Genomic DNA, 22,419 nt, shown 5'->3' on the forward strand with positions numbered 1-22,419 from the left:
CGTTGAATTTTTTTTAAAAAAAGCGTCATGTGAATCTCATTTTGCACTGCAATCCGTGTTTCATCTGTTATTAAAACTATTAATAATGGATACGAGAACAAGTATGTACTCAGAGATATTTTTCGTTATTGGAGTCTTTTAGGTCAACTAACTAACTAGCTATGGATTATTAATAAAATCATAAATTTTAACTTGTTTATACTGATAGAAAATAAAGTAATTCGATTGAATTTGAAACTAAAATAATTGATCCAACCAATTAACCAAACTCAATAGCCAATCCAACCAACTAGTAGTACTATTAATAGATCATTATAGAGAAATAAATAGATACAAGCATTAATTTGCTTTCTTTATCCATATAATAAAAATAATTTTGTGCTATACATTCTGGTTTGCGCATTATTTGTTTCTATGATATAGTAAAAATGTGTGTTTTATTAAAAAATTTTTAATTAATTAGGACAGATAAAATGGTTGCATCAAACACCCCACACACTCACACAGTCGCGCTCAGGGTCAACCATAAACCCAATATTTGCTCAATTTTCTTTCTCAATCCCCAAAGTTTCTGAAATTACTATCAAATTGAGTAGAAAATATCAAGCTTGAAGATTGGATCGAACGAAGAGCTGAGGTTTTTGACTCAAATCGAATTCTCTGATACGTTTTTTCTCTTAAGATCTGAAATTCCGGGATTTAGAATCAAGTGGGATTGAGAAAAATTTCTCCATTTCGTTTCAAATTACATTTTTAGGTTTTCTTGATTTAGAAAGGAGGCGATGAGCTCCACCGCCAGATTCTTCTTCGTCTTCGTATTGTCGTTCGCGTTCTTTGTCGCCTCATCTCTGGGCAAGGTGATTCAATTGCTAATGAGACATTTCAACTTGATTTATGATTTAATTCATTATTGTTTTGTACACATTGTTCGATTTGATTGCCCTATGCCATATAAGTTTTACTTATTTTTGATGTTGTGCTATCCATTTAAATGATAAGAGACGGTAGCTCACCTTGCAATGTTATCTGTAGCCTTTAATGAGTGTTGATGATGCTTTGCATTTTAGTCCTTTATGTGTGGATGGAAAAAGTGTTTAGATTTCTACTAGTTTGCATTTTCGAGATCTACTCACTATATGATCTAGTGCAAATAGCATCTCTTGCATTTCGAGTTCTGATTTTTGGTGATGTCTTTATGTAATCTGCAGTATCAGGATAATGAAGCTGTCACCTTATGGGTGAACAAGGTTGGACCTTATAACAATCCTCAAGAAACCTACAACTATTACAGCCTCCCCTTTTGCCGCCCCAAGGGCAATCCGGGTCATAAATGGGGTGGGCTCGGCGAGGTCCTCGGAGGGAATGAGCTTATTGATAGTCAAATTGAAATAAAATTTAAGAGTAATATACTGTTAGTCTGCTATGGTGTTTCATTTCACTTTCTAATTTTTTTAGAATGTACTCTTTAGCTGATACATGTGCTGTTTATCTATTTACAGGAGATGTGGAGAAAACTTCAATTTGCAAAATTGAGCTAGAAGGGACGAAGGTTAAACAGTTTAAGGATGCAATTGATAATTCTTACTGGTTTGAGTTTTTTATGGGTATGCCTGTCATGATTATTGCATCTAATACTGCAGAATTTTTCTTAAGTTCTGGTCCCTTTCTAACTTGAGTTTCTGTGTGCACTGACGGCTCATTTGATCAGATGATTTGCCATTATGGGGTATGCTCTTTGTATTTATATGAATTTTATATGCAAGGGACTATGCACAATTGTGAATGATTGGCCGATTCTTTCATGAAGGTTTTGTTGGTGAGACGCTCCCTGACAGAACCCATGATAATAGACACGTGCTTTTAACACACAAGAATCTTGTCATCCACTACAATGAGAACCAGGTAAACTTCAAATTTCAAGTTTTTGAACCATGTAGCTAGCTGTAGCACAGTTGAATATAATCTTTACTCTTTCAACTGATTACTTTTGGTTGCAGATCATTCATATAAATCTTACCCAAGAAAACGCCAAGCCACTTGAAGAGGGTCGAGTACTGGAAATGACCTACTCTGTTAAATGGATTCCAACTAATATTTCATTTGCACGCCGTTTTGATGTCTATTTAGACTATCCTTTCTTTGAGCACCAGGTGATTGCTTAAATCCGCAGGTTTTCCTGGGATGTTTCCTTTTGTAATTATCAGGATGTCAATGTCATTGGGAAATTTCACAATTTACTCCATATAAGAATCGTCTCGAAAGATTGTGATAATAAGGGTTAAATTACAGTGAAGTTAATGTGAGCTAGTGGTTCTCTGACTCTGAATAAAAACATTTTTTCAGTTATCACCTAATAGAAGAGTTCTGATTTGCAGATTCACTGGTTCTCTGTCTTCAATTCTTTTATGATGGTAATTTTCCTTACTGGGTTGGTCTCAATGATATTAATGCGCACTCTGCGGAACGACTATGCTAAATATGCCCGGGAAGATGATGATCTGGAGACACTGGTAATACTTTCTATTTGTCATGTCTTTCCATAGAAGTTGTGCACTAGCAGCATTTTGTAATAGAGTACAGTTCGAGCAAGGCATGATTTATTAGGAACCTGTAGGCGGTTATTTTTAATTGAGAAACACTAGTAATGCCATATACATTTTTATTTATAGGAACGGGATGTAAATGAAGAATCTGGTTGGAAACTTGTCCATGGCGATGTGTTTCGGCCTACCCAAAGTCTGGCTGTGCTTTCAGCTGTTGTTGGCACTGGTGCTCAGCTAGCAACACTTGTACTTCTTGTCATCATATTAGCAATTGTCGGAATGTTGTACATAGGGTATGTGAGAATCACATATAACTTGCTTCATTTTAGTGCGTTATAACGAAACCAGCTGATTGTCTTAACCTGTTAAGCCAAAATTATGCATGTGTGGATCCTAATGATGAAATTTGCTTGCCTGTGACAATTTTAGGAGGCTAAGCCTCAGTAAGAGGGCCTTAGAAAAGCATTGTTTATTTCGAAACTTCTGCATAAATAGGATCCGGAAAGAATAACATGGTTTTACATTTCATTAGTTATACGCATATACAGTTTCTTAATGTATTTGAAGTTCATCTCCTTTTTTAGATAGTTTCTTTTTGCACGACATCATAATTAAGTGCTAATTCTGTTAGTTTGTCCATTTTCTGTTCCTTAATGCCCTTTAGGTGCCCCAAAACATGTAATCTCTTTGTAAGTACTTACCTGCTACGTTTTATGTGTCTTAGGAGAGGAGCAATTGTCACGACATTTATTGTATGTTACGCATTTACGTCATTTATTGCTGGTTATGTGAGTGGAGGCATGTATTCCCGCCATGGTGGTATGTCATCGTTTTAACTTCTCCCTACCAAAAATTATCCTTATTTTTCAATGCTTGCTTGCCAATAAATTTACGTGACTAACATATTTTTATGTTTGGTTATGTTAGGTAAAAGTTGGATAAAGTCAATGATCCTCACGGCATCGCTTTTCCCCTTCTTGTGTTTTGGCATTGGTCTGATATTGAACACAGTTGCCATATTCTATGGTTCTCTAGCGGCCATTCCCTTCGGTACCATGGTCGTTGTTTTTGTCATGTGGGCATTTATTTCTTTTCCTCTGGCACTTCTTGGAACTGTTGTTGGAAGAAACTGGAGTGGGGCTCCAAACAACCCTTGCCGGGTGAAGACAATCCCTCGTCCAATTCCAGAGAAGAAGTGGTATCTCACACCTTCAATCATCTCTCTCATGGGAGGTCTACTTCCCTTCGGAAGCATTTTCATCGAAATGTATTTTGTCTTCACTTCCTTCTGGAATTACAAGGTAAATCCGCATCTTATATTTTTAGCCAGTACCTCTTCCTTTGAGAATTGTGAAGATTTTTCTGTCTAGATTGATGATTTTGCTTTCTAGTCCTTAGGTCAAGTTACTTGGCTATTTCTATCTATTTACTCGATTTTTCTGTATCATCTTGTTTGGTTACATACCATTGGGCTTCTTCTACACAACTCTGTCTATCTACTGCTGTAGAGATCCTAATCCAGTTTCCCACTGGCAGGTCTACTATGTGTACGGCTTCATGTTGCTTGTGTTTGTGATTCTGATCATCGTCACCGTCTGCGTAACGATTGTCGGGACATATTTTCTGCTGAACGCTGAGAACTACCAGTGGCAGTGGACTTCGTTCTTCTCAGCGGCTTCCACTGCTCTGTACGTCTTTGTCTACTCCATATACTACTACTATGTTAAGACGAAGATGTCCGGTTTTTTCCAAACCAGCTTCTACTTCGGATACACGTTGATGTTCTGCCTCGGTCTAGGAATATTATGTGGTAAGTTCCCCTCTTCCGCATTGCACTTCGCACAACAGTGACACTCAGTTTGCTAATCAGCACTCGTATTTCAGGCGCTGTAGGATATCTAGGCTCAAATCTGTTTGTCAGGAGAATCTACAGAAACATCAAGTGTGACTGAACTTCAGTTATATGCAGTCCTTTAACTCAGAAAATTAGCTTACACGAAGCCGGAGACTCGCCAAAATTTAACCGTTGTGGAGGAAGCTGGGAAATGTTTTTGCTGCAGGGAAGGAATGGGTAGTGAGAGTTCACTACTACCTCAAAATGTGTGTATTAGCTTGTATAATTTTTGGTGGCATAGGCCATTTATACTACTCCCTCATTTCTATTAATATAGAGTCTTGTCATTGTTACCAAATTATGATTGAGATCAGCTACCAATTCTTGATATGTTTGCATTGAAATCTTGACATGCCAAACTATTTATCTAGAAAATATGGCACTATTGTTTCATCCAGTAGAGTTAGTAGAAGAACATATGTCTACATATATTAAGTAGAATCCCTGATCATCTAATTACACTTCATCTACACAGACGAGCAGCTCAACAGGTGGCCGCGTGCAGACGCTGGCCGAGGTGGACGAGGTGCCAGGTCAGCGACACGAGGGTTAGAGCATTGAGGAAAGATGAATATGAGTTGAGCCTCTCAAGAGTTTGGCTCAATTGGATGATCTGAGACCTTGCTGCTGCTGCTTCACTAGCTGGAACTCTGCCTGCCGTCTCAGCGGTGGACTCTCCGGCCTTCCTGCACGTCTCCACCGCTTGTCCGGTGCCCTCTTCCTTCTCCTTCTTCATCCTTTCCACCATCACCTGCAATCATACAACCAAAATGCAATCAGTACCCAATCACACAAATGAGTAGACGAACATGCAACCTAACCGACCTTAGTCGCCTGAGGCTCCAGCCACCTCAAATTCACGAGGATCATCCCGAGCGCGGCCGCGAGGTTCAACCCTTGGAACACCGGGGCTGGATCCCTCCGCCCCACCAAATGCCCCAACAAGGCCATCCCCACACCACACGCCATCCCCCTGAAATAAACCGGATAGATCTTGCTCTGCACCACCGCAAACTGGTGCCGTGGCAGCGCCCCCGCCAGCACGTAGCTCGACGCGAACGTGATCCACACCCCCATCCCGTAAGCCGCCGCGAACCCCATCAAATGCAGCACCCCGGCCGCCGCCCCCAGCCTCTCCCTGGGCGCCACGTAGTCCAACACATCCCCCGCCACCTCCCACGCATGCCTCAAAATCTCCCTCAGCTCCTTCCTCGCCTTCTCCGCCACCTCATCCTTCACCTTCTCCTTATATTCTTGAATCGTGTCTTTGACTCTCCTCGCCTTCTCCACCACCTCATCTTTCACCTTCTCCTTAGATTCTTGAATTTTGTCTTTGGCGGCCTCCTCCGTTTCGGCCGCGGATTCCCTCGTCTTCTCGAAGGCCGAAGCGATCTTGTGCTTGCACTTCCCGTAGGCATCGCAAATGAGCTCCCGAGGGCTGAATTTGCGATCTTCTTGATTTTCAACTAAATTTCCCAATTCATCACGAGCTCCCTCCATTTTCTCGTTCAGTTTATCGTTTGCGGTTGCAAGAAACTCTGATTTCTCGGGAGGTGAGATGAGAACCTTGGTGTTGCCGTCGTCTTTCTCGTACTCGACCACCACAACTCGGTGGCCGTCTCTCACTATCACATTATCATCATCTCTCGATTTAGGGTTCTGTGGAGTTGGGGTGAAAAAACCTGCGGTTACTAGCGAGGTTAAAACAAGACCTAATGCCAGAAAATTCATCATTCTTTTTTCCTGATTTTCGATTCTCAGAAACGAAAATTGTTGGAGGATATATTCATCGGTTTGAATTGGTATAAATTGAGAGGAAAGTTTGGGAGTTTGTTACACGTGGCGTTGTGCATGTTGTTGCAGGAATCTATGAGTCGGTTTCTGCTGCGTTATCCATTGCTGTCGGCGGCGGGAGCTCTGCTTTGCACGTGGGTTACTACTTACTACTCCCTCCGTCCCGTGCTACTCGCACGTTTGCTTTTCGGCTCGTCACAAAGTCCTTACACTATTTATAATTTAAGTTAGAATTAATGCATTTAATTAATATGTTAGTTTAAGTTAAGAGCTCTTTTATTAAGTGATGTCTCATTAAACTTAAATTTTTTTTTTAATTACACAAAAAAATCAATCTCAAATTTACGGCCTAAAATGAAAAGTGCGAGTAGCATGGGACGGAGGGAGTATTTGAGAAGATAAATCTTCGAATTGAACTTTACCATACAAATTATTTTTCACGATTTTACTAGTATAATAATTTAAAAAAGGTGCTTACAACCTTTTTCAGGTATGTATGTATTCATTATTAAATATCTAGAAAGGGATAAAGTTTGTCGACAATATATTTGGAAGAAGAAGGATCGAAATATTTATTGAGGTGTCGCCCAATTACTATCTAGATCCAGTACAGCTACCACAATCAAACAACTCTTGTCCCAAAATCAAATCTTTTCAATTGTGTCACCACAAGAATCAATATTTTTTAGGTAAGAATGTCGTATTTTGCCAAATTTCCCTTAATAGGGATACGCAGCATTAAATTAATGGTGTCAAGAGAAAAACAGGTTGCACTAGTTAAAACATGATATAATAAAGGGTGCCTCGCTAACATCTCTCATTGCATGGCCCCCACCTACATAAATATGTGTGTGCATGTATCTAAAGTGCGTGCGAAATTAAAGTTCAAATGCAATGAATAGGCAGTGCATCCGATTTGGGATTTCGACAATTTTAACAAATTAAATGATAGATAAAGTTCTCTCTATCTCACTCAAGTTGATTTCTAAAAATTAAGTAGAAAGAATAAAATATGGAGTAGTAAAAAAGATAAAATAGGTGATAAAAAGAGACAGTAACATAAATACTATTGTAGTAAAAATTTTCAACAAAGTGTTGCAAATAGTATATAGAACAATCTAAATGAGCACCCTTGTGAGTAGTAGCATTATCAGTTAAACTGTAGGCAAATATATGTAGGTAAAAATATTTTTGCGTATATTATTTTGTTTATGGAGTAATACTTTTTTTTTTTTGTGGTTGAACAAGTTGTATAAACCACATCTCCAGCAATTCTATGCTCCAAATCACGCAATAATTTAACTCTTTCCTTTTATAATGTATCGATTTGGTGTGGGGGTGATGATGTGAAAGTCAACATCACCTCTCACTTCATTGATTCTTCTTGCTGTATTATGACGATTTGATAATTCCAAGGTTTTGAGTCAATTTTCTCCTATGTCGACATCGTTTTAGCTGGGTCCCCCACACCCCTCCCTCACTGAAACTCCTTAGTGGGCCCTAAGACTCTGACGCACACACAGACACAGACACAGTCGTCGGGTCGGGTTGATGCCCATCCCTTTCCTCCCCACTCCTTTCACGACCAGACAACTCTCCCCTCTCTCCTAAAGATCTGGTTTTTATTTACAAGATCTGGTTTTTATTTACTTGCTCCCTCTCTCTGTCTCTCTCCATATTCCCATCGCTTCAAATCTGTCTCTTTCTTCTCGGTGATAGCTTCTTTACTCTTGGTTGATAGGAATTTCATAGTAGTATTTGTTAATACTGTATTCCGCCTCTGACCTTTATCTGGGCCTTATTTTTTTAACATCACTTGCCTTCACTTCACCTCTCTCAGTGAAAAGCTGAGACCTTGCAAACTCTCTCTCTCTCTCTCTAGCTCAGGTTTGTGGGTAACCTTGATATTGCTTTATGTTGCAGAGAATGTGATTCCTGTTTAAGATTCTTGGGCTTTTGAAAAATGGGATTTTTATGTTTTGTTGATTTTTGCAGTCAAAATCTAATCTTGTTGGATCTTGAGAATTGTGTTGATGCTTGGAATGTTTGTGGTTTTGGTTGAGTTGTTCTTTATTTTCTCCTCTCGGATCTACGTTGTTCGCTTTTCAAGAATCTCATCTTGTTTGTTAAGTCTTTTGTCTCCAACTTATGAAGTGGAAAATGAGGGGCTTTGATGTTGGTGTTTTCTTGTGAAATTAAGGTTCTTGTAGGAATTATACAGTTCTTATTTAGTCTAATTAATGTTGTTAGAGTGCTTGTTTGAGATAGATTGAGATTTTTGAAATTGATTGGTTGGTTGTGTTTTTGTATGCTACTACTGTGTTGCATTAACTTCAATAATTAACCCCAACTAGTTTTGATATTAAATGAATTGTGTTTCTATTAGAAAGAAGACAGATCAATGGCCTTCAAGTAACAAACTTTCTTGTTTTTATGCTGTTGGAGATGTCTTTTGATTGATGCACTTTTTGCAGGAATGGATCTTTTTGCTTGAATTTTTAGTTGCTGCATAGAGACATATGGCTGACCTAAATGAGGAGACGATGCGTGCAAATGCGTCTCCGGAAGCATTGAAGAGGCTGTTTTCACTGTCAAGACTGTCGAGCGAACAAGGGTTTGAATCAGCGGGTAGTGAGAGTAGACACGGGTCGACTCTGGCCTTCGAGGGTAGCTCGAAATACCATGAGGCTGATCTGCAATCATCGTCCGTTGAAGTTGGTTCTACGCGGATGAATAGTGAGATTAGCATGGAGACGCATTTAACTCCCAGGAATTGGAGTCTTGAAAGGGGTATGGCGAAGAAGAAACAGAGCTATCGTGTGGCTGGTGGTGAGGATGGGTTGAGCACGAATACGGTGGTGCAAGAATCCCAACACGGGACTGAATCTTCGTGTTCGAACTCTTTACCTGTCGTGGTTCCTGTTTCCTTCTCCTACCAAAGCTATCAGGAGACCTCGAAAGATGCTTACTTGTTTAGGAATTGTGGGAGCTCGATGGAAAGTTCGAACTTTGATCACAGCCCGGAAGAGCAGGTAACTGCCAGTTCTGAATCGGGCGTATCTGCTCAAATGGCGAGTAAGGCTAGAAGAAACGCGAATGCTAGGAATAGTAGTGTGAAGATTTTGTGGTTGGGAGGGAATCATTCTTCATCGATGATCAAGCGAGAGAGCAGGGATCTCGAGGCAGCAAGTCCGGAAGAAGGACAACTTCTGAAACAGAGTGACGACGTGAGATGCGTCTCTGGAGAAAGAACGATGAGGCATGAAATGTCTAGGGAAGGCAAATCACTAGAGACGGGATCTGAGGTAATGGACAAATACAAGGAGGAGCTTTGGGTGGACGAATCTGCAGATTCATCGATGGTGAAACGCTGTAAGAAATCCGTGAAAGACGAGGATAAGGCTATTACTGGATTTGATCTCAACAAAGACTTAAACTCGAATGCGCAGGACAACTGTGTTCAGCCGGCTTTGCCTTGTGTCTCGTCTCACGGTGTGGTACGCGTCGTAGCAAAAGCCGGAATACCAAGTAGCAGACTGCCTATGATTCCTTTGGAATTCGAAGGCGGCCTAGGCTGGAAGGGTACTTCCAAAACAAGCGCTTTTCGTTCCACAAAGAATTCAGATGGAAGAAGATGCTCCACGAATCACGGGACAAAAGACCTTGAGGGCTTCAAAGGCATCGACCTCAACATTGCTGTTGAAGAAGATATTCCTGCCTATGGGACTCCAACGGAGCAAGCCAAGAGCCCTTGGATCGATCTCAATTGCCTCTACGAGGCTGATGAAGAGCTTCCTCAACCTAAATTGGACAGATCATCGTTGGGAGACTTGAAGTTGGACACGGAGAGGTCCAGCAACAACCACTGGCTCGGTCAATTCCATGGAAACAAAAAAAACGTTGAGTTGTCGTCTGATTTCAGTTTCAACAGGAACGTTTATTCATCTGATTTTAGCAGTATACAACATATGGATAACACTGACCATACCCTAATGGCTTCACCGCAATATCTCCAGCGAATGGAGCTCGTACCACGACATATCCTATCATCTGGCCCCATGCCCTACGACAGATATTTCCATGAACATGGCATTTTCCCGGGAGCATACAACGCCCCTCATACGGGCCAGTTTGTCCATGAGCAGAGCACTAGTAGCAAGATGGCCGCGTTTGCCCCAAAACTCGAGGCCAAGACCGAAGAGCTCTTGTCAGCAAATGGGAGCAAGAGTGAGGGGCCTAGGTATTTCCCCTTTCTCTCTAATGAGCGTATGACGCATCAAGAAGCTTGGTATGCGGCCTCTTTGAAAAGGAAGGAGCCTGAGGGAGGGCTCGATTGCTTCCACCTCGGCTACAAACAGCTAACTTAGTTCCTTCTTACACGGGGATCCAGCTATCAAGACTTTGTGATATTCCACAAATATTTTGCCCTTTCACACTGCTTCTCAACTTGTGTATATGGAATTATCCTTTTTACCCGAGTATAACTGTAGAATACTACATTGAGATATCTTCAAGATTCTTAATTTTTGCCTACCAAATTCATAGCTTTGTTACATGCTTTTAAACTTGTGCACTTCTCTGTGTGTCATGTCTTTAACAATTGCTTCCAAGACTTGCTGTGAGAGTTGCTCCAGGCTGTCTAAGATTGCTTTCTTGGGATAGTTTAGTAGTCGATTTTTCGTAGTGGGCTTGTTGGTTCGTGACTACAGAACCCAAGGCCAACGCCACTACATCCGGCTCGGACCCTACCCGTGTGAAGCTTTTGATAACTTAGATGAGAAAAGTTGAATATGCACATATTCTTGAATAGCTTTAGTTTTTTTTTTGGCCTTTTTATTACAATAATCTTAACAGATGTGGTAGAAAATTAAGGTGATTGGTAGGTAACTGTAAATTTTCCCTTTTTATTTAGTAGGTTGATTTTCAAGAAAATTTAATATGCAGAAAATTGTAGCAGTGAACATGTGCAATTTTTCTGTCTTATTCTTTCTAATGAATCAGTACCTTGAAATCTGACAGAACCTGCAAAAACAGATGTCAGAAATCTTCATGTGTTTTTGTTTTTTCTCTTTATTTTCTTATAAAATGAACCCTTACTTGTAAAGGGGAGTCCAAAAGCTGGCATGAGCAGCCCCTCTCTCAAATTTATGAAACAAGACAAATTCCCTCAAAGCATACATTCTTTTCCTTTTAAAATTATTCCATTATTTTAGAATGCTGCGATACTAACCGTGTGAGAGAGAGATAGGACACTAAAACAAACTTAAATTATTCTGAGGTGAAGTATTTTTAACTACAAATAAGACATTTTTTTAAATCAAGGTTTTCATAATATTAATTACAAATAGTCACACTACACTTGTATTATTGTATATACTCCATAGAGGATACAACAACATTACTTTACTTTCAAGCAAATACAATATTTTATTTACTCAAGGATTTCTATTTCGTCTCGTATTTCAAATACAGACTACCGGCATGTATAATTTAAGAATCTTGTCGTTAAAGAATTCTCAATCACACAAGACTAGCAATCTTGATTGGGATACGAGACGAAACATCATTTTGGGCAGAACAACTCGTCCTAAGTTGCGGTGCAAATCAACGTCGCGTCGCCGCGATAAAGCTTGCAGCCAGGTGCGGCTAAACAGCAGTTGCAAACTGGCGCAAGTTTCTCAACACCAGACGATGGGCAGGTCATGTAACCAACATCGTTAATGCATTAATATATAAAGGGCAAGCTCTTACATTTCCGCATTCCACATTTGATGCCACTAACACAATATCAATGAAGTGTGTTAGAGAGTGTGACAAATTAGACTAAATAAATAAATAATGCAATAAAGAAAAATCTAAATAATCCGGATTGGAGAAATTGCAAACTCAAGAACCGTGGTTCATTAAAACATTTATGATGAAATTCAGTGAAAAAACGTCAAAAAGAAGAAAAATAGTATACTCGTCTAATAAACAAAACAAGAAAATAACAAAATGAGAGTGAACAAAAGAGACATATTTCATGTAAAAATAGCTCCACTATGCAGAGTGTGTTAGACCGGGCTAGTAATATGTCCGCGCCTTAAAAATGTGGTCTTGCCCGGTTCAGCCCCAAGGGTCTGGTCCGAGCCTAAACTCACAAAACAAAAAATATTGCTAGAATTATTTTGACACATTTATATGAAAGACAGTGTCATATTTTTCTTACCGAACAAGAAGAGAGCCCAAAAGCAAATTTTAGTGGTAGTGTTAACAGCCATACTTCCTCAATTGGCAATTGCTATGCATACAATTTTGCCTTAATTGCAATTAGTTTGGGTATTTATATCCAAAAAACTAATTAAATAATTGATAGTCTGAAAAGAAGGCTACCATCATACAATAATGATGGTACTACACAATAGTAGTATTAAATTACACTATGAAATACTACTATCTATATGGTGGAAATAAAATTGTGAGAGAAATTGATTGCCCCAGTTATGAACTGAATAGTTGTGACCTAGTCAAAAATGAATTTTTTTCAAGATTCCAGATTTTTATCTATTGAGCTAATTAGTTATAAAGTCAAGATTTATACTCTATATGGCCTATTTTATAGCTTTGCAAATGGAGCTTCTATCGCTCTTTCACTTGACTTAATAATAATAAAATTAATTCTATGAATGCCAAAAACACGTGGTCGTCGTACGTATTGTAGTGGTGGGAGTAACTGATTGTGGGGTAAATTTTTTATAGATTAGAAAACAATATATGATAATATTGATCAGATAATATTAAATCGTACTAATTTCAGAAACTGGTATTAATCATCTCGATTTTTGTGGTCTACAAAACTTGACTTTGTCAAATGAACATTAACAAAATTATAGATTTGGTCGTCTAGATCCTAAATTTCCTACCAATGTATTCAATATTGTGCTTCATTTTATTAGTATATGTGTTATTAAACATTTAAAGAATTAAAAAAGAACAAGAAAAATAGAATCCACACTAGACGTTCCTGAACATTTTTGTTTTCTCTTGCATTTCTTGAAAGGAAGATAGCAACATTCCCTCTGCAAATTTCTATTATTCAGGTAATCGTAATTCATCCAATCAATATACTGTATTTCCTTTAATCATCTGTTCATTCTGAATATAAATTTAAGGTTTGTTTACATCACGTGAATGAAACATATCTGATCTTCATTCAAGCATCATTATTTTATTCATTTCTTCAGAAATCTAGCAAGATAGAAATTGCCATAATTTTTGTAAAATTATTCACCATAAAAATGCAAAATCAAGAATGAACAAATATATTTAAATAAATTGGTTTCCATTTTTACCAATGCACGTCACATGTGTTGAATAATTTCGACTCTCGATATTCAACAGATCATCTAAAATTCTGCGATGGATCAAACGAGAGCGCATGGAAGCATTCAGATGCTGCTTAGCGCAGAACACGAGGCTCAACAGATTGTGGCGGATGCTAGAAACTGTAGGCCTTTTGTTACTTTAAGAAAACATTTACATTTGTAAAAAACAAATACTACAGTCTAACAATTGTCCGAATTCGAATCCATGATCTCTCAGTGAAATTGGCACGGTTGAGGCAGGCGAAGGAGGAAGCGGATAGGGAAGTCGCCAAGTACAAGGCCCAAATGGAAGCCGAGTACCAAAAGAGTGTTTCTGATGTAATCTATAAAAAGTTTAAATGATATATATTGTTGAATTTGAGTTTGAATATGAACACATTACACATTTTGACTCAAATAAAAGATCTTTTAGGAATATTTCTTATGTTCGTGTTACTCTCTCGTGTGTTCAGTCTTCTGGGAGCTCGGATTCGACAGTGAAAAGGCTGGAGGTGGAGACGGAGGCGAAGATTAAAAGCTTGAAGGAAATTGGAGGGAAAGTATCCCCTGAGGTTGTGAGAATGCTTCTCAAGCATATAATTGTTGTCAAATCTTGATGTGTAAGGATGAGGGGTTTTGATAAACAAGTTCTATGGAACTGTCTGGGATTATTTTAATTTCTTCATAAAATTGTAGTTTTGTTGAACTCTGCTAGCTAGCATAGGCTTTCAAATGCTGTGTTGGAATCATATTCAACAATAAATTGAGCTAAGTGTAGGATTTTTCAATACTTATGTCATGATCTTTTGGTCTCTTATGACCTGCAATTCTAATTGAAATTTATCAAATATATTAGTACAGTATTTCTTATAATTCAAATTCATACATTTCCCATTGAACTTCCATGGTGTAAATAAAAAGGTTTCGATTAACTATAAACTTCAAACTAAAATTACAAAGAAATAAATCAAATAAACTAATATTCTCTCTTCCGTACATCCTTTATACAATAAGAGCATTCACGACGTCGATCCTCTAGATCGCTCAAAACATGGACATAATTTAAATTTTACTATAATTTAATTAGTCTGATATCAAATGCTAAAGATTGTCATTTTTTTCGTCTGTTTTCATTTTTTTGCCGTTTATGCATTTTTTGCCTTTAGTTTTAAATGTTAGATTTAAATTTTATAATATTAAATTTAATTTTAATTAACTCAAAATTTTAATTTAATTTCAATATATATTACTGTATGATATTAATATGCCATGCAACATTTGCAAGAATGTTGTTCTGAAAATGTAATTTACATCAACTGTTTTTGTTCTTAACGTCAATTTGATATAGTACTAATCACTCATAAGTAATTATCTGAATCGTCAATATTTTAAAATAACATAAATAATAATAGTACTACTCATAATCTCTCTCCTGCCTATTTTTTTTTGGGTGAAGTCGCTGACGCGATTTTAGTATATGTTTATCCATTTCGACGATCTAACTGAAAGTATTATTGAAGTAATCAGATTGTAACTAAAAGCCACTAAAAATCGGTCCCTCTCTTTCCGAAGCAATCTTAAATCCCTAATTCCCCAAAATTGATCATTCAATACGATCTTGATCCCCCAATTTTGAGCGACAATAATGTCTGAAGCGACTTCGCAGAGCGAAATTCCGGCGAAAGATTCAATTGGCGATTACTTCCTCGATCTCTGGTGCCACACCTCCAAAACCCTAGCCCTAAAACCCGAAACCGGCGCCGAATCCGAATTGTACGATGATGAGGAGGAGGAACAGCCTACGGCGCTGGACACGCTGAATAGCTCGGGCGGGTTCTCGGTGGTGGGCCCTGACAAGCTGTCGCTGCTGTATCCGAACGTCAATTTGCACAGGCATGACGTCGGAGTGGTGCAGGCGAATCATTCCGCGCCGCTGAAGAGGATGCTTTATTATTTTGAGATTTATGTGAAGAATGCGGGGGCAAAAGGGCAGATTGCGATAGGATTTACGACCTCTGCCTTCAAAGTCCGCCGTCAACCAGGGTAATTTTTGGGTTGTTGCAGTTTACGTGGTTATATTTTAGGGTTAAATCTATTGGAATTGATGGGTGTAGTAGTTCTTGATTGTCTTTGGCTCAAAATTAGGAATTAGTTGGAATAGCTAATGAATTTGGGATGACTGATTGCACGAGGCCAGATGCTAGCTTTGAACTGTGTTTGTAAGAGTGTTATTGTCATGCATCAATTTACGATATTGATTTTGAGATAAGTAGAAGAAATGGATTGTGTCAAATTATAATTTACATGATTTAAGAATGCAATGCAATGTCTAGTTACCGAAATGGGTAGCTATTTAAGAATTTAGGATGACTGATTGCAATAGGTGGATTGCTTCTTGGTAAGAAGTGTTGTTTGACTACATCAGTTTTCTATGGTGTTGATATTGTTTTTGAGGTAAGTAGAAGAAATGGACCATATCAATTCATGTTTTACATGATTTTAGAATGTGATACAACATACAATGGCTATTTATTTAAATAAGTAGCTAAGTGGCTTATTGTTATTGGATTTTGAGATCATGGTGATGACAGACTCCCATTTTCTAATGATGTTTCTTGGTTTGGCAGCTGGGAGGCAAACAGTTGTGGATATCATGGTGTTGACGGATTCCTTTACCGTGGGCATGGAAAAGGTGAGGCATTCGGCCCGACTTTCACAGCTGGCGATACAGTTGGTGGAGGTATCAACTATGCTATGCAGGAGTTCTTTTTCACGTAAGATATAGTTGATTGAGCTTTAGAGTGTTAGCCTTCAGTACATGTGAAAATAGATGCTCACAGCATCTTGTTAAACTATATATGTGTTTTTGAGTTCTTGTTGTGGTTTATATAATTTATTCATACTGTTATTTTATCCGTTTGTTTTATTCTGAATTTTATTTCCTTCTACCAGAAAAAATGGAGTTTTAGTAGGCTCTGTCTATAAGGAAGTTAAGGGTCCAGTGTTCCCTACTGTTGCCGTCCATAGCCAAAATGAGGAGTATGAATTATTTCCCATTTCTCTGCAACTTCTGTTATAAGGAAAGTTATAAGGACACATTACTTACTTATTGTTTGAATGTTGGTTGCATTGTTGTTCAGGGTTACTGTAAACTTTGGACAAGATCCATTTGTCTTTGATCTCAAAGTAAGTTTTACTTTCTTTTCTTCAATAATCGTTGACCAATCTCTAAGTGAGCTAGCTGGATTGCTTTGAAATTGTTTCACTGTCATCACATATGCCTAAGCGATGTTAGTTTGTGTTATCTTCCGAAAATGAAATACATACAGACTTAGTACATAATAGCCAAATATACTAGTAGAAATCCCATCTGGTTATATATCCCCTTGTGATATTTGATTTGGACACGTGGATTAAGAAAGTTGTGTTTTGTGTGTAAAGTGATGGGTCCATTAAAATTCACTGACTTTTTGTGTGTAAAACTGGTATACATGCAATTTATAATCGGACAGAGTGACCCATTTCATTTGGATACAGGGATTAAGAAATAATGTTTTGTGTGTAAAGTGACGGTGTCCTTTAAATTGACTAGCTTTTGTGTGTGAAAAGTGGACAACCGAAAGTGGTATACATGCCACTTATAATCGGATAGAGGGAGTATTATTTATGTTCATTTCATCTACTCTTGGTGTAATCAGTGTAATTTTCTATAATTAATATGTCTTGAATTTGTGACAATAATCAAGATAGACATTAACATGATGCACTATTTTGTTGCTCGAATTGAACACACTGGATTTTCACTTCATTTTTAAATTCCTTACCTTCACTAAGTTTTGCTGTGTCTTTTGGGAGATATTTCAAATGGAGTAGTGAAGAATGATACTGTATACTTTGGGATTGTACTACTTATCTAATGATATATTGCATGATTTGCATCTATTAATAGGCGTATGAAGCGGAACAGAGGGCTAAGCAACAAGTAAAGATTGATAATATCTCAATACCACCGGACGCTAGTTATGGGTAAGTTCTCACTATTACAGTAAGTTCACTATTTCAAATACCCACCTCTAGTAATTTCAGATGAAACTCATAGTATAAGTTATCAATTATGACCTTTCATTATCAACAATCACACTTCATACGTCCATTAATGACAATCTGTTGATCTTTTCTCCACGTGAATTTGAAATTTTCCTGATTAAAATTCTTTGGAAATAATCCTCAAATGTATTTTGCCTCCTTTAGAGTTAATACTTAGCATTCACGATATTGACATCTTTTACTAAGCGTAAATTTGCGATGGTGGCAATCAGCATCTATACAATCTTGACAATGAGATATGTGAATTTTACTTTCTATGTCTTTAAATTAGGACTTGCAACTGATTAGTTCCTGTCACTTCGCTTTCAGGATAGTTCGATCATATTTACAACACAATGGATACGAAGAGACTCTGAAATTGCTTGACATTGCCGGGCAAAGTACTGTGCCTCCCATCTCTGTAGCTCCAGAAAATGGTGTTAGTGAGGAGGAGATGTATGCTTTAAGTGAGAGGAAGACTATTCGCCAGGTATAACCTGAATTATGTTTCAAGTTTAATCACTCTATGTGGGCAGTTATAAATGCTGCAGCATGCAAGCCCACAAGTCATATTTTATAATTTTCCGACTAATGTCAGTCTAATTTTTTAAATCATCTCCTTGCTATTCTGTGATAAACCGTATAAACCAAATCCCTTTACATTACGTGTAGTACCTATTTTATAGGTGCAAGCTTATGAAACCATCTATTCTAGCTTTCATAAAAAAATTGTATCAGAAATGAGCTCATAGAAGTCTTTGATAAACTTCCATCATCTTTTGTCTTGTAGCTAATAAAGTCTGGCAAGATTGATGAGACGTTTTCTACACTTGGAAAGTGGTATCCACAGATTATTGAGGTAAATAATCTTACGCTTCTTTATATTAGTATATGCATACTTATAGAGTTGGAATTATGGGGTTTTTTATTCATGTATTTCCCAGTTAAATGTAATGGACACAGTATGAGCATGAAGAGTCCACATATGGAAATAAATTTTGTGCCTCCATATATGAAAGAGTATCATTACTTCCACTATTTTTTTTTGTAAAGAATGTTAAGCTGCTGTTTGCAATGGAAGCATACAACCATTTTCCAAAACTAACCTTTTTGGGTAGTGAAAAACTTTGTGCTGCTTTTATGGTTCGTAATTATTACAGTATCCTGATAATTGTTCTTTACTGCAGGATGGCACATCAACTATTTGCTTTTTGCTACATTGCCAAAAATTCATTGAGCTTGTTCGGGTAATAATCTTCTTATCCAATTATTGTCAGAATAATGTGTAGTTGATTTAATATGATGCCTGAAATGATCTTGAGAGATCACCTCGTACATTTATATAGATAAACATTATTATATATGCTCTTCCTAGAAAAAGGGTTCTGGCTCTCTAGATAAATGAGAATGACCGGGTAATCATGTTATGTTGTCCTTTAACTCTTATAGTTATTTTGGCAAGATGTCTATTTGCATAATCTCATAAAATCATATTGGCGATCAGTTGAACCTTAATTATAAATTATAATGTCGCAATTTTATAATCATGTCTGCTTACACTGTAGGATGGAAAGCTAGAAGAAGCTGTACTGTATGGGAGAAGGGAGTTTGACAAGTTCAAGAAGTCTTCAGCATTTGATGATCTAGTTAAGGTAAGTAGAAGCAGATACATATAATGAACTTTGAGCTTACAGCCATCAATATCTTCTTTCCGTATCGGTAACATGGTATTCTTGTGCTAGGATTGTGCTGCATTACTAGCCTATGACCAACCAAGCAAGTCGTCTGTTGGATACCTTCTAGGTGATTCTCAAAAAGAGCTGGTGGCGGATGCAGTAAATGCCATCATTTTGTCCACAAATCCGAACGTGAAAGACCCTTCCCTTTGCAAGCACTCATCTCTCGAGAGAATAATACGACAGGTTACGGTCTGCTTTCTGGAGAAGATGTCCCTAAATGGGGATCAAGGTGAAGCCTTCCGATTGAGCAGAATCCTGAAGAGTAGTAAGAAATCTTAAAACCTGCTAGACTTGCTGCTGTCATATCAGCTATCCTCGTGTAGTCTCTTTCACAGTGCTACATCTTGCCGTTGATAGCATATGGTGGTAGCTCGCAAAGAATTTCTTGATCCTATCTTCTATGTCGACACCACATCTGATTTGAGTGCGCAGAAGGTAGTAGCTGAATGAATTGGGGTTAGCATAATACTTTAATTCGAGAGATGAGTAAATTTGTATTGTACAGGTTGAAATTCTCTTTAGTTATATTCCATAAGCATGTACATGAACTTCATATCTTTTCAAACCAAATGTTGTCTCATATTCCATTGAAATGTGGTTGTTCATTTGGAGTGTTTCATCATATTTGATTCCTAAATATGTGCTTGAAAAGACTATATATTTTCATGATGAAATCCACTAGCAATATAAGATAAAATACAAAGGGACGAATCTTTGAATAAATGTAATGTTCGTCAAACAATTTATCTTAGCCCACTTCAAAAATATGTTTTCAGTTTGTGTTTGATTGAATTCTTGGAAGTGAATGGGGAAAATGATAAGAAAGTAACAAGAGATTTAATTAATTATATTCTACTACTACTACTACTACTACTATTTATTCGATGAAAATGTATTGGTTTGGAATTAATACACATCATATACTATATCATGGGATCTATGTTGGAAATAGAATGTGGTTGGATTGTAGCCTATCTTCGCAAGTTGCGCTCCTTCTCTGTCTCTAAATAAAGGTATGAAAAGAGTTATATATATGCAAGGCTATATACTGCTTGGTTAGTTCTGCATTTTGCACTCCACGCCCCCAACTCCCGGAGCTTCGATTTCTGGAGTTGATGGCGGTTCGTCATCATTGAAGTGTAACGCCCCGGCCAAGTGAGTGATTAATATCCGAAGCCAAAGGCCGAGTCTTTAATACTACAATGCTTCTCCTTTTTTATATGATCTTTTAATCTCTCTCTCTCACACACATGCAAGAAAACACATATACGTTGCATGTTGTTTTTCAGAATCATGAATTTTGAATCTTGGTAAAAATCAAATCTGATTAATAATAATGTATATTTTCAGATAAAAGTGGGATTTAAAAGCAAAAGCAGCAATGGAAAGCACAAGTGGCAGGGCCAAATCTAGGGAAAATGGGAAGCTGTTGCCATTTTCCCATTTCTCCTCCCACCCTGCCGCGCCGATGCAATCCGTGATCGAGGAGGAGCAACCCTCGTGGCTGGACGATCTTCTCAGCGACACGAGGACTCTCTTCCACAGAGGCCACCGGCGCTCAGCCAGCGACTCTTGTGTTTACCTGGAAGCGGAGGCGTTTGTGTTGGACGACGAATCCGAATTTGTCAACGCCTATTTTGGATCCCCTCCGGGACCTAAAGACCAAGAGAAATTCACAAAGGTAAAACCGTCTCTTCACAACATGTTTGTGTGAATATCATTTTTGGTACCAAGAAAGTGGAAGGGTCCTCCTATATATATATATATATATTTGCAGGATTCAGGAGAAGTGGTTTCTTTGGTACATGATTCTAGTGAACAGAACGTCGAGGGATCTGCCGACTGTCAAGCGAAGATTGATGGATCCAAGACAGAGTTAAAACGCGCTAAGCAGTAAGTTCTGCTAACGATTCTTATAAGCTCAAAACATGGTTATAAAATCCAAAATGCAGGCACAATGCGCAGCGGTCGAGAGTAAGGAAGCTTCAATACATAGCTCATCTCGAGAGGACTGTTGAGAATCTCAAGGTATTTTCAAACAAGGGACAAAGGTCTCAAATTCGAGTCTGACTGTTTTCACAAAATACAGGCGGAAGGAGCTGGAGTCTCAGCCGAGCTCGAGTTCATGGAGCAACAGAACATGCTCTTGACAATGGAAAACCAAGCACTGAGGCAGCGGCTCGAGAGCATCTCCCAGGAGCAGATGATCAAACAATGTGACAATCTCTCTACCATCCTTTTTCAAGTTTAGTGGTCTGAAAACTGACCTCTAAAAATGCAGGGGAGCAAGGTATTCTGGAGCGAGAAATCGGGAGGCTGCAGTCTATGTATCACATGCAGAAGCAACAACAGATGCATCCGCAACATAACCAACTTCCTAAACACAGACGAAGCAGAACCAGCCTCGACGATCATGTCAACCATAGTATCGCCATGAAGACCAAGGATGCAATCCCCAACAATGGTCCCATTCGCGTCTAAATTAGTCTAGTTTGGTTCTTACTATATTTGTTTCGTCGCTCTTTTAGTACTAGTGCAGATTTTGCCACAACCATTATCGCTTCTACTAGTTTTATTTATATAGGCAGCTTTCTCTAATAGAAGTGACACACTGATTATAAAAAGTGGTTTTTGAGTTCTAGTTGAAGGAGAGTTTTACCTGTTTTTATCAAAAAATACATTTCCATTAAATTCCTTTGCCTGTTTTCATCAAGTGCTTTCACCACTTTCCTTCTTCGCTTCCTCTCCAACGTAACAATTGGTGCGGTGAACATGGAACAAATGGTCGTGACGCACAATGTTGAGTACTTATTTAGCCTGCAACAAATAATGGAGAGTTTTTTTGAAATATTTTAGGAGGATCAACTGTAATTGAAAAAGATAGGAGTCATTACAGATTCGAAAAGATAAAGCAATATAACAATGGATTTACAACATTATAACACTGAATGTATATCATCATACGCAAATTACTACTATAATATTTAGCCAAGTATTTTACTATTGTCTAATATACCCGT

The 22,419-nt window shown here is 38.1% G+C and overlaps 6 protein-coding genes across 7 annotated transcripts; 5 read left to right on the forward strand and 1 right to left on the reverse strand.

The window, feature by feature from the left end:
- The first annotated feature begins 489 nt into the window (after positions 1–489).
- On the forward strand, positions 490–4,830 carry LOC121782052 (transmembrane 9 superfamily member 1-like). Of its 2 annotated transcripts, XM_042179766.1 has the most exons (13): positions 490–637; positions 758–857; positions 1,209–1,401; positions 1,500–1,604; positions 1,709–1,726; positions 1,808–1,902; positions 1,998–2,150; positions 2,376–2,510; positions 2,670–2,836; positions 3,268–3,362; positions 3,471–3,844; positions 4,080–4,353; positions 4,428–4,830. In XM_042179766.1, the coding sequence occupies exons 2-13, from the start codon at positions 783–785 to the stop codon at positions 4,493–4,495; spliced, it is 1,752 nt and encodes a 583-aa protein (XP_042035700.1). In that variant the 5' UTR covers positions 490–637; positions 758–782; the 3' UTR covers positions 4,496–4,830. The 2 variants fall into 2 exon arrangements, with proteins under 2 accessions (XP_042035700.1, XP_042035692.1); XM_042179758.1 differs by having other exon boundaries at positions 491–857.
- Positions 4,831–4,885: 55 nt separating this feature from the next.
- Positions 4,886–6,343, reverse strand: LOC121782069. The gene is made up of 2 exons (XM_042179771.1): positions 5,263–6,343; positions 4,886–5,188 (listed from the first exon to the last, which is right to left on the reverse strand). The coding sequence occupies exons 1-2, from the start codon at positions 6,169–6,171 to the stop codon at positions 4,922–4,924; spliced, it is 1,176 nt and encodes a 391-aa protein (XP_042035705.1). The 5' UTR covers positions 6,172–6,343; the 3' UTR covers positions 4,886–4,921.
- A 1,259-nt stretch (positions 6,344–7,602) lies between these two features.
- On the forward strand, positions 7,603–10,769 carry LOC121782079. Its single transcript, XM_042179783.1, has 2 exons — positions 7,603–8,118; positions 8,706–10,769. The coding sequence occupies exon 2, from the start codon at positions 8,751–8,753 to the stop codon at positions 10,596–10,598; it is 1,848 nt and encodes a 615-aa protein (XP_042035717.1). The 5' UTR covers positions 7,603–8,118; positions 8,706–8,750; the 3' UTR covers positions 10,599–10,769.
- A 2,460-nt stretch (positions 10,770–13,229) lies between these two features.
- LOC121780415 (V-type proton ATPase subunit G-like) lies at positions 13,230–14,434 on the forward strand. Its single transcript, XM_042178046.1, has 4 exons — positions 13,230–13,310; positions 13,612–13,717; positions 13,813–13,913; positions 14,048–14,434. Exons 2-4 carry the CDS (start codon positions 13,630–13,632, stop codon positions 14,189–14,191), a joined length of 333 nt encoding a protein of 110 aa, XP_042033980.1. The 5' UTR covers positions 13,230–13,310; positions 13,612–13,629; the 3' UTR covers positions 14,192–14,434.
- Positions 14,435–15,091: 657 nt separating this feature from the next.
- LOC121782085 (ran-binding protein M homolog) lies at positions 15,092–19,992 on the forward strand. Its single transcript, XM_042179795.1, has 10 exons — positions 15,092–15,617; positions 16,202–16,348; positions 16,527–16,613; positions 16,715–16,760; positions 17,524–17,600; positions 17,991–18,150; positions 18,451–18,519; positions 18,848–18,907; positions 19,226–19,312; positions 19,403–19,992. Exons 1-10 carry the CDS (start codon positions 15,220–15,222, stop codon positions 19,676–19,678), a joined length of 1,407 nt encoding a protein of 468 aa, XP_042035729.1. The 5' UTR covers positions 15,092–15,219; the 3' UTR covers positions 19,679–19,992.
- Positions 19,993–20,449: 457 nt separating this feature from the next.
- On the forward strand, positions 20,450–22,090 carry LOC121782094 (basic leucine zipper 34-like). Its single transcript, XM_042179806.1, has 6 exons — positions 20,450–20,554; positions 20,750–21,080; positions 21,177–21,292; positions 21,352–21,427; positions 21,489–21,615; positions 21,681–22,090. The coding sequence occupies exons 2-6, from the start codon at positions 20,781–20,783 to the stop codon at positions 21,878–21,880; spliced, it is 819 nt and encodes a 272-aa protein (XP_042035740.1). The 5' UTR covers positions 20,450–20,554; positions 20,750–20,780; the 3' UTR covers positions 21,881–22,090.
- The last annotated feature ends 329 nt before the right edge of the window (positions 22,091–22,419 follow it).

Source organism: Salvia splendens, chromosome 2, assembly GCF_004379255.2.
Source record: "Salvia splendens isolate huo1 chromosome 2, SspV2, whole genome shotgun sequence".
NCBI classification, from domain to species: domain Eukaryota; kingdom Viridiplantae; phylum Streptophyta; class Magnoliopsida; order Lamiales; family Lamiaceae; genus Salvia; species Salvia splendens.

Coding starts and splice junctions, on each gene's coding strand:
- LOC121780415 (XM_042178046.1), top strand. CDS start 13,630: ATGGATCAAACGAGAGCGCATGGAAGCATTCAGATGCTGCTTAGCGCA. Junction 13,718..13,812: donor TGTGGCGGATGCTAGAAACT/GTAGGCCTTTTG, acceptor ATGATCTCTCAG/TGAAATTGGCACGGTTGAGG. Junction 13,914..14,047: donor ACCAAAAGAGTGTTTCTGAT/GTAATCTATAAA, acceptor TCGTGTGTTCAG/TCTTCTGGGAGCTCGGATTC.
- LOC121782052 (XM_042179766.1), top strand. CDS start 783: ATGAGCTCCACCGCCAGATTCTTCTTCGTCTTCGTATTGTCGTTCGCG. Junction 1,903..1,997: donor TCCACTACAATGAGAACCAG/GTAAACTTCAAA, acceptor TTTTGGTTGCAG/ATCATTCATATAAATCTTAC. Junction 2,151..2,375: donor ATCCTTTCTTTGAGCACCAG/GTGATTGCTTAA, acceptor TCTGATTTGCAG/ATTCACTGGTTCTCTGTCTT.
- LOC121782094 (XM_042179806.1), top strand. CDS start 20,781: ATGGAAAGCACAAGTGGCAGGGCCAAATCTAGGGAAAATGGGAAGCTG. Junction 21,081..21,176: donor ACCAAGAGAAATTCACAAAG/GTAAAACCGTCT, acceptor ATATATTTGCAG/GATTCAGGAGAAGTGGTTTC. Junction 21,428..21,488: donor GGACTGTTGAGAATCTCAAG/GTATTTTCAAAC, acceptor CACAAAATACAG/GCGGAAGGAGCTGGAGTCTC.
- LOC121782069 (XM_042179771.1), bottom strand. CDS start 6,171: ATGATGAATTTTCTGGCATTAGGTCTTGTTTTAACCTCGCTAGTAACC. Junction 5,189..5,262: donor TGGAGCCTCAGGCGACTAAG/GTCGGTTAGGTT, acceptor GTATGATTGCAG/GTGATGGTGGAAAGGATGAA.
- LOC121782085 (XM_042179795.1), top strand. CDS start 15,220: ATGTCTGAAGCGACTTCGCAGAGCGAAATTCCGGCGAAAGATTCAATT. Junction 16,614..16,714: donor GTCCATAGCCAAAATGAGGA/GTATGAATTATT, acceptor ATTGTTGTTCAG/GGTTACTGTAAACTTTGGAC. Junction 19,313..19,402: donor CATTTGATGATCTAGTTAAG/GTAAGTAGAAGC, acceptor TTCTTGTGCTAG/GATTGTGCTGCATTACTAGC.
- LOC121782079 (XM_042179783.1), top strand. CDS start 8,751: ATGGCTGACCTAAATGAGGAGACGATGCGTGCAAATGCGTCTCCGGAA.